Source organism: Haliotis rufescens, unplaced genomic scaffold (genome assembly GCF_023055435.1).
Source record: "Haliotis rufescens isolate VD_foot unplaced genomic scaffold, xgHalRufe1.0.p SCAF_12, whole genome shotgun sequence".
Taxonomy (NCBI): domain Eukaryota; kingdom Metazoa; phylum Mollusca; class Gastropoda; order Lepetellida; family Haliotidae; genus Haliotis; species Haliotis rufescens.
Genome location: NW_025963802.1, coordinates 41,723,639 through 41,733,391, shown reverse-complemented (window position 1 = coordinate 41,733,391; position 9,753 = coordinate 41,723,639). Strand labels below are relative to the sequence as shown.

General features: G+C 39.4%; 1 protein-coding gene across 2 annotated transcripts in view; it reads left to right on the top strand.

Annotated features, from left to right (window-relative positions):
* The first annotated feature begins 212 nt into the window (after window positions 1-212).
* LOC124113907 (spermine oxidase-like) overlaps window positions 213-9,753 on the top strand; it is a 32,547-nt gene continuing 23,006 nt past the window's right edge. Inside the window, exon 1 of one of the 2 annotated variants that reach the window (XM_046474395.2) lies at window positions 213-611. In XM_046474395.2, coding sequence (XP_046330351.2) covers window positions 434-611 — 178 coding nt within the window. In that variant the 5' untranslated portion in view covers window positions 213-433. The remainder of the gene's footprint in view (window positions 612-9,753) is intronic. The other variant, XM_046474396.2, reaches the window with a different exon arrangement.

Genomic DNA, 9,753 nt, shown 5'->3' with positions numbered 1-9,753 from the left:
GCAATTGTTCGTGATACAAATCACATTAAACAGGTCCATTATGATACTTATGGTGTACAATCTAGGTTGATAAGAAGATAAAATGTCTATGAAATAAATATTATGTATAGACGTCTGCCTGAAGCCTCTCATCGTTTCAAGTTTAGTTATAAGTAGCGTGGATAGTAGCATATAGTGTTAGTGACGTCAGCACGCAGGCGTATTAATGTACAGTGAGACTCCCAGATGACCGCATTTCCCGAGATACAGGCAACATGAATGTAGGGCCCATGATCATTCAAGGGTTTTACTGGTCGAGTGTTGTTAACCAGTCACAAAAGACTACAAATATACTTTGATATCGTTGTGATTAGGATATTATTTATAACGTCGTTTGTCCCGTTGCACCGTTTTCATTCAAGTCAGTCGCCAGCGCCAGCTGATACCAGGAACCATGGATGAGGAAGAAAAGTCTAACAAAAAGTGGGATTCCGATCCAAAGATCATAATCATTGGAAGTGGCATATCAGGAATAGCAGCCGGAGAGTACCTATCAAGAAAGGGTTTCAAAAATTTCAAAATTCTCGAAGCGTCTAGTCGCACGGGAGGAAGAATTTGGAGTGTGAATGTTGGTAAGTGGTTACGTGTGAAAAGCTTACGAAAAAGTAGTCATGGGATCACTGCGTGATAGAGATTTCCGTGTTTCATAATCTTCCCTGTTAGATTTTCACATATTATGTTCCGATAATGTTCCATAAAGCCGACATGGATATAAGTGACGTATCGGTAAGGGGAGATATTTGTTTACGGTGTGTTGACTGAACAACGCGAGTTCTGTCTGGCAAGCCATGGGACTTGGCTGTCAAACTCTAGGTGAAGGACGGACAAGGGCGCTCGCTAGTTTATATTTAGATCCAAACGTTCACCACATTATTGGGGAAATACCACTGTGAAGGATCAACACCGCAAAGTCATCCATTGTTGTAAAACTCATCGTTTCCAGTTTTTAATCATTTGCACTCAGTGGCCCAAAGATCCTCACACACCAGTCTACGATACAAGACAAACATTCGATCGGTCTCTCGGAAGCCTTCTTTGTCAATTAACTGATTTGAAATCAAACTGGTTCATATGCGCGAATATCTTTTGCACGTGAATATCGGAAAAGAGGATTACTATGTTGCGTGTAGTTTTGATTGAGGAGCTGCTCATTGAACGTGTAAGTTTAGGAAAATTAAATGCTGTTTTAGGTTCTAACATATTTTATCAATGAAAATGTTTTGTTCGTTCCATGAATGTTAGGGTGTGTTATGTTTTGTTTGACATAGGATGGGGACAGCTGTATCCGTAACAAATATGAAGAGGTACAGGCAGGAGATATTAGCGACAGAATTCATTCAATATAATGCTTGGAAATATAATAATTATCTCAAATGTTGTACAGGATCTTATATTTAATAATTTGCTGTGTTTTTTAGCACCAAGGTGTTAAGGGTGAAACCCACTCGTCAGATTAAGCTTAGCCCATCCCAAAATACAAAGAAAAATCCCCCCCACAGGGAGCAGCTCTCAATGGCAGGATAGGTGATTGAACAATACACTCTCCTAAAAAAACATGTTTCGATTGCTGTTGTGTATTGCAGTGTTTATTCATCAGGTGTTTGATGTTGATTACACAGATTATGTTATTGTTTTAGACTTTCCTCACAGTGTTTTCGACCCATGAAGGTCAGGGTTAGAACAGGTCTTCAGCAACCCATGCTTGCCGTAAAAGGCACCTATGCTTGTTGTAAGAGGCGACTAACGAGAGTGGGTGGTCAAGACTCGCTGACTTTGTTGATGCATGTCATTGTATCCCAATTGCATGGATCAATGCTCATGATGACAAATTCAGACAATCACTGGTTTGTCTGGTCCAGACTCGATTATTTACAGACCGCCGCCATATAACTGAAATATTGCTGAGTGGGCGTTATACAACAAACAATCGAAAACAAAACAGTGTTTTCATCAACTTTTGTAGGGCTATTACAATACAACTATCATTTCGGTAAGACTTCACAACATATTCCCCCTTAAAAATATATACGATTAAGAGGATCTAGCAGCAATGCATACATATACAACTGTGGAGGGGCAAGACCGGACAGTGTTTCCTTCACTTCATGATATGAATATTTACCACAAGTGGAAATGTAGAACTAAGAATGGAGTGGTTTGAGAATCTAATATGGTGCTAGAAAACATTATCCCAGTATGGAACCAAAATCTCATGACTGATTTTCTAGTTCAATATCTTTTTTTATTTACAATTTACAGTTTGAATGTAACTAGAGTTGTGAATTCATTAAATCGATTCTGAGGGAAGTAATTGCTGACTGTGTGTGTCATTGATTGATGAGCTGCATGTTTTGTGACCTGTTGGAAACCTTTCCATTTGTACTTTTGGACATCTAATTTAAACAGTTCAAATACTTCATTGTTATTTGTAAACCAGTGGCATATATGTGACAACTAGTCCTCAGTACAGCAGTAAACATATATGCCAGTCTATGACAGCAGTATGTTGCTGTGAGTATAAGGCCACATTGAATCAGTTATTATATTTTATTAGTATCTTTCAAAAGTTGGACGGGATGGTTTTTATTTTTTACTCTATTCGCCGTAAAAAGAGCCTTGATCGCTTTCAAAATTGATAAGTTTTCAAAATAATCGGGATGGTGGGGTAGCCTAGTGGTTAAAGCGTTCACAAGTCACGCCGAAGACTCAGGTTCAATTCAAAGGTTGGAGTCTATCCCGGAGTCATCATCATTAAAATTTGGGTAAATACTTTAAAGCGTGTACATATTAAATCCTTAAAGGGGCTGTACATAATGTTGATGTCTCATGTATGAAGTAAACAACTTGGTCGTTGTTTATCGTACAATAAGCCACTGCAGTGTTTTATTGTACGATAAACAACAACCACTCATCATTTATTTCTTACTTAAAGTAATTCCTGCTATGCAACCTCATTTGCATATTTATCATCATACAGATTGATGTTTTATCAGATTGTTTGTTATGCATTGCTAACCCAAACCTTTATATGACAACCAAGGAGTGTGCAGCATATTTTCTTGCAGTGGTTCATGTGACATCAAGATTTTAGGGAGGCGCTGTGCAGAGTTGCGTCCCTTTGGCACGCCAGAAACCTATGATTGTGGGTTCGAATCACGGTTCGCCCCGATTATGTTTCTAGGTTTGTCAGCACCATACCCGTGCTCTTGGGTTTCACCGAAGTGATAAACGTCTGAGACCTGCATCACTTAGGGCTCTCCTCCCACATTAAGCTGACACGCCGCGATATAACTGGAATACTGTTAAAAGCGGCGTTAAACCCAACTCACTCACTCACCAGAGCTCCAGATAAGCTTTTGGTGTTGTGGGTATTTTACCCATGCATTTTAAAATCATTGGGTATCAGTAATTCTACCTGCGTATTCAAATTTCTGTTACCCACTAGTTTTTACACATGTGGGTATTTAAGTTAAATATTTAAAATAACTATTCATCTAGTCCCTGCAAACTGGTGTCGTGTGGGTTCAAGAGCTTTTATAGGACTCAAAAATACCCCGATACTTCCACAAGAAAGTGTGATGGCAAATGATCATGATGTAACTGTCATCGTGGAGTTTGGCAAGGTTGACGGAATGCCCCTTTATAATTTCAAAATAAGTTGCTGATTTGCTAATCGAATACGCAGGGTTACTTCACAATATTTTGATGATACGCACAAGTTTTATCTTTGTAGCGTATCTGTAATGTTCGTTGCGTATTTGATACGCTTGGATTATATTTTACTGTGTATTTCTGCATTTCTGATGCGTATTTCACGCAGATACGCAGCTTATCTGGAGCTCTGCTCACTCACTCAAGATTTTAGGATAAAATAACTAGTCCTTGTAGATTTTTACTTGTCTCGGACTACCATTCTAGTGGGTGTGTCTGTCCCTGTGTAGCATGGTCATATGGGCGATACAGTCCTCAAAATTAAGGGTGGCCCTTGAATCAGGGTCCCCTATATTATGAACTTTAGCATGCTTAGTTTAGAACACTGGTGATCAGAGTACATGGTCTAAGGTTTAAATGCTTTCCTTTCAGTTAATTCAGACAATGCATTGGGTGGAGTGCATGGTTTAAGGTTTAAATCCTTCCATTTTTGTTAGTTCAGACCATGCATTGGGTGGAGTACATGGTTTAAGGTTTAAATGCTTCTATTTCTGTCAGTTCAGACCGTGCATTGGGTGGAGTACATGGTTAAGGTTTAAATGCTTCTATTTCTGTCAGTTCAGACCATGCATTGGGTGGAGTACATGGTCTAAGGTTTAAATGCTTCCATTTCTGTCAGTTCAGACCATGCATTGGGTGGAGTACATGGTCTAAGGTTTAAATGCTTCCATTTCTATCAGTTCAGACCATGCCTTGGGTGGAGTACATGGTTTAAGGTTTAAATCCTTCCATTTCTATCAGTTCAGACCATGCATTGGGTGGGGTACATGGTTTAAGGTTTAAATGCTTCTATTTCTGGTAATTCAGACAATGCATTGGGTGTAGAACATGGTTTAAGGTTTAAATGCTTCTATTTCTGGTAATTCAGACAATGCATTTGGTGGAGTACATGGTTTAAGGTTTAAATCCTTCCATTTCTGTTAGTTCAGACCATGCATTGGACGGAGTACATGGTTAAGGTTTAAATGCTTCTATATCTGTCAGTTCAGACCATGCATTGGGTGGAGTACATGGTCTAAGGTTTAAATACTTCCATTTCTGTCAGTTCAGACCATGCATTGGGTGGAGTACATGGTCTAAGGTTTAAATGCTTCCATTTCTGTCAGTTCAGACCATGCATTGGGTGGAGTACATGGTCTAAGGTTTAAATGCTTCCATTTCTATCAGTTCAGACCATGCCTTGGGTGGAGTACATGGTTTAAGGTTTAAATCCTTCCATTTCTATCAGTTCAGACCATGCATTGGGTGGGGTACATGGTTTAAGGTTTAAATGCTTCTATTTCTGGTAATTCAGACCATGCATTGGGTGGAGAACATGGTTTAAGGTTTAAATGCTTCTATTTCTGGTAATTCAGACAATGCATTTGGTGGAGTACATGGTTTAAGGTTTAAATCCTTCCATTTCTGTTAGTTCAGACCATGCATTGGGTGGAGTACATGGTTAAGGTTTAAATGCTTCTATTTCTGTCAGATCAGACCATGCATTGGGTGGAGTACATGGTCTAAGGTTTAAATACTTCCATTTCTGTCAGTTCAGACCCTGAGTCGTCAGCTTGCGAATCTGCCAGAGCTCAATGTCTGGGATGGAAGCAACATCTCACCATTTAGACACTACACACTCAATCCAAATCCAATAATTTTCCACAGGACAAGGAAGTCAGCCATGGAAGTGTTGAAGTATTAGATTTCAGTTCACCTCCTCTTACTTCTCACTTCTGTGGTCATTGTCAGGTCAGTCAGAGGTCAGTCTGACACGGCCAGTGCAAACAATACAGCACAAAGCTACAGAGGGCGGATTATGAAAATAGCCTCCACCACTGCAAGCCCACAAGGCAAGCCTTGGGACCAGCCTTGAACCCTCACCCACAAGCAAATACTCCCCTCTCTTTAGCCTTTCTAAAAACATCGGGAGATCAGCTGCCATTTTATTTAACACAAATGGCTACTTTATGCTGACTGCTGTTCATCTTGTTCATTACAAAGGTGGTGGAAGTGTTTGGCTTGAAATAATAATGGTTCAGGGAGATGGATGTATTTTTTCAACAAATCCTGGCTGTCTGAATATTGTCATACATCCACAAACATAACACAATGGTAAGCAGCTGTGATAATATTGGTGCTGCACCAGCATACAGAAGATAGGTTGATATAGTTTGCAAATTAATTACATGGATGATTGGAGAATTATATCTCCTCATTTAATTTGCAGTTATATTATAGTGTTTAATATGTGCTACTTTTTTTTATTATTAAGCTTGTTATTAATTCATTTAGATGATTTTCTCAACTGTTCATGATTATGTTTATTTGAATATATATTGTTTTTATGAGGCTTGTGCTGATGAAAGGTAACAGGAGACATGATAGAATTGTTAGTGTTTGAAATTAAGGTTAAAAACAGTCTGCCCTCATGGCTTCATTTGAAATATACACAGAGTATTGCAACCAATTGATCGTTTGTTGAATCTTAATATTCCTAACAATGTTTGTGGTCTTGCTGGTTTAAAGTCATTTGAGGCCAATGGCATGGATAATTGTCCATGCTGACAACCACTGCTGTGTCCAGATAATTACTGGCAGGTCTGATACAGCAGGCTGTGAAATTGCTGACAGCAGCATAAACATCAGTCATTCACATGATCCATCATTTTCAATTTGTGTGGGCATTGAGATTTCAATTGATGAAAAAGGCTGACAGCCGAGTAAAGATTTTGTTGTGCTTGTATTACCCAATAGATAATGTCATATGTATTTCAGTGTTCGGGAGCCTGAAAGCAATGCCCCCCCCCGGAGGGACACATAGGAAGAACAGAACTTGTAACAGCCACTGGGGGCACGTCTCAGGCCCTGCATTTCTCTTATGTGAATCACTGTGCAGAGCTGCGTCCCATGGGCACGCCAGAAATCTATGACTGGTTCAAATCCCAGTTTGCCCCGATTATGTTTCTAGGTTTGTCAGCACCCCATACCCGTGCTCGTGGGTTTCACCAAAGTGGTAAACGTCTGAGACGTGCATCACTTACTGCTTTCCTCCCACATGAAGCTAACACACCGCGATATAACTGGAATACTGTTAAAAACCATGTTAAACCCAACTCACTCACTCTAATATTAACACTACGTGTGATATAAATAATGTTAGCTTGGAGTATTGTTACAAAAGTCTTTTTCATGGTACTCCTTTGTTGCCCTGACAGATTAACTATAGTTGTATAAACAAAATCGGGTGCTCTTTAACTTTTTTAGAGTAGTATATGATTGAAACTCCCCAAATATCCAGATGTAGCCATCAGACTCAGACTCTGACTGCAGTGCTTATAGCCGTGTAAGCAAGTCTATGCTAGTAACTTGAGTGATCTTGCCAGTTGTTGTTAGAACTCCCACCAATGGCAGCCATTTATTGACCTGGGGGATATTGCAGCCTTTGCAGTTGGAGTGGGAGTGTAAATGGTAGAGGTTTTATGTAGTAGTCAGCAACGTCTCGGCTGTTACATTGACCCCATGTAGTCATATTTGGGTGATCCCTGGCCTAGAGCGGACATGCCAATAGGACGAGAATCAATCCACTGTGAGGGCATGTCAAGGTTATTGCTGGGCTGGTGATCATGGCTGATGCAAACTGACCGTCAATGTTTTACTCATCAGTGTTCAAATTTAAAATGACAGTCACAGTGCTTGTCATAACCAAAATGTTCAAAATTGAAATGTTCTATTGTTTTTTAAATAAAATATTACAGCAGAAGGATAATAGAATCTGCCCTAGTTGCTAAAAATTGGTAATTGGTTCCATAAATGAAAAGTTATGTAAAAATGTTCAAAGTTAACCATACCAACAGTCTGAAATCAGTAAAATAGCACCATGATGGGGAATAATGACATTATGTAAAGACAATGTTTCATGGAGGGTTAGAAGTTCATTTATGGTTCAAGAGACGACAAAAATTACCTGCTACACAAAGCTGACATCTACCTTATATATGGGTGGTTGTATTGTTGGGCTGACTACTAGGCGACTAGGGGGCACGGGTGGGCCAGTCATCTAAGGCACCGCAATTTGCTGTGCAGAGTTGCGACCCTTGGGCACGCCAGAAACCTATAATTGTGGGTTCGAGTCCCGGTTCTCCCAGATTATGTTTCTAGGTTTGTCAGCACCATACCCATGTTCGTGGGTTTCACTGAAGTGGTAAACGTCTCAGACCTGCATCACATTCCTCCCACATTAACATGTAAGGTGACACGCTGCGATATAACTGGAATACTGTTAAAAGCAGCTTTAAACCCAACTCACTCCCTCACTCACTTGGCGACTAACAGGATCGGGTGGTCAGACTTGGTTGATGCATGTCATCTTATTTATATTGTGTGGATCGATGCTCATGATGTCAATCATTGAATTGTCAGGTCCAGACCTGATAATTTACAGACTGCTGTCATATAGCTGGAATATTACTGAGTGTGGCGTTAAACAACAAACAAACTTGGCCCCAATCTGTAGCTGAACACAACTACTCCAACTTTCATCACGCACACCCAGTTTTCATGTACAGATTCAGTCTGTGACTTTTGCGACTTGTCCGAAGCCTGAGTCAAGTAAAATTCTATTCGGTCTAGTAAACTCAGTTGATAATAGTCCATAAGATAACCACAAAATGATTGAAAAAGATGCTGAGGGCCCAGTTAACATGGTTAAGGATAGTAGACTCAAAAGTTTGCACAGATAGCAAATGAAAAGTTCTACTTCACACACTGGACACTGTACTATCCATAGTTGGTCAGACCTACACTACTTAAATCACCCAATTATTGCCAAGGTCAGCTCAGGTTCCTGACATAATGCCTTGTTACTTGTTTTGCATTGGGATGTTAAAAGCTTGTTGCATGATCACACAAAGGCACTAATACATGTATATTAGGTGTCGAGCCTGCCAGCTAAGTAATGTTATGATCTCTTTTAACATCCTTTGCCAAGGTTGACCTGGTTTTGTAGTCGAGACATTCGTTCCAAGGCTCAATTTAACTATATAACACATGCACCAGTGCAACCTATTATTGAAAAATTAATAATACCTAATATAAACCTAATATTCATGTCCAAAGTCCAAGTCCATATTTGTGTCTGACTAACTGTCACTTTTACACACAACATCGACCTTTGAATACCCTCAATAGATCTAAGTATTTTGTACAATAATACATCACTAGTCACTGTGTTATTTGGCATGTTTTCTTGGGCTTGACGTCATCAAATTGTGGGTACTTGAATATTATGTGCACATGTTCCTATTACATGTTTCTGCACTAATTTATGAAAGATCAGAACACAGTCATCAGAGATTTGTGATTTTATTCATTTAAACTAGTTTGTGCATCTATGTTTCTACATTGATACATTTATGGCACCAGGGTGCAACATGGTCTTTGTCTGCTGCAACTATGTTTTCATGTCAACAAGCACCTGGTGCAAGTTAAATCCAGTTCCTTAAATTGAGCCCTGCTTTCAAGAGTATATTGAAAGTTGTTGAGAATTAGGCATCTGAGCCAAACGATAAATTTCACAAAACTTGAACCATATTATTTTCCCTTCCGCCCTTACTGTAATTTTATAGCCCTAAATGAAGCAAGTCTAGATTTTTCACGGGTTTAATCTCATCTCATTGGGCCTCCTTTTCAATTGGATTGGAACTGTTTGTTTCTATCAATATTATGTATTTTCAGAGACCAAGCGTTAGTCTACTTACTGGTTTATGGGTTGTGTGAGTCTATCGTAAGCAGTCGGTAGTTATCCACTGAAAATGTTAACACATACCACTGAAAAGGTTAGATACTCACCTGAGGCAGTCTTCCCAATGTTATTGTTAAGGGTATCCTCGGGGCAAAATGATAAATGTCATAACGTGTTTTAATAGCTTACCTATATGGAGCAGTATTTCAAGTCAGTGATGTGAAAAGATGTTTTCCCAGATACTAGTTTCAAAATATGTCCATAGAAGCTGTTGAAAACCA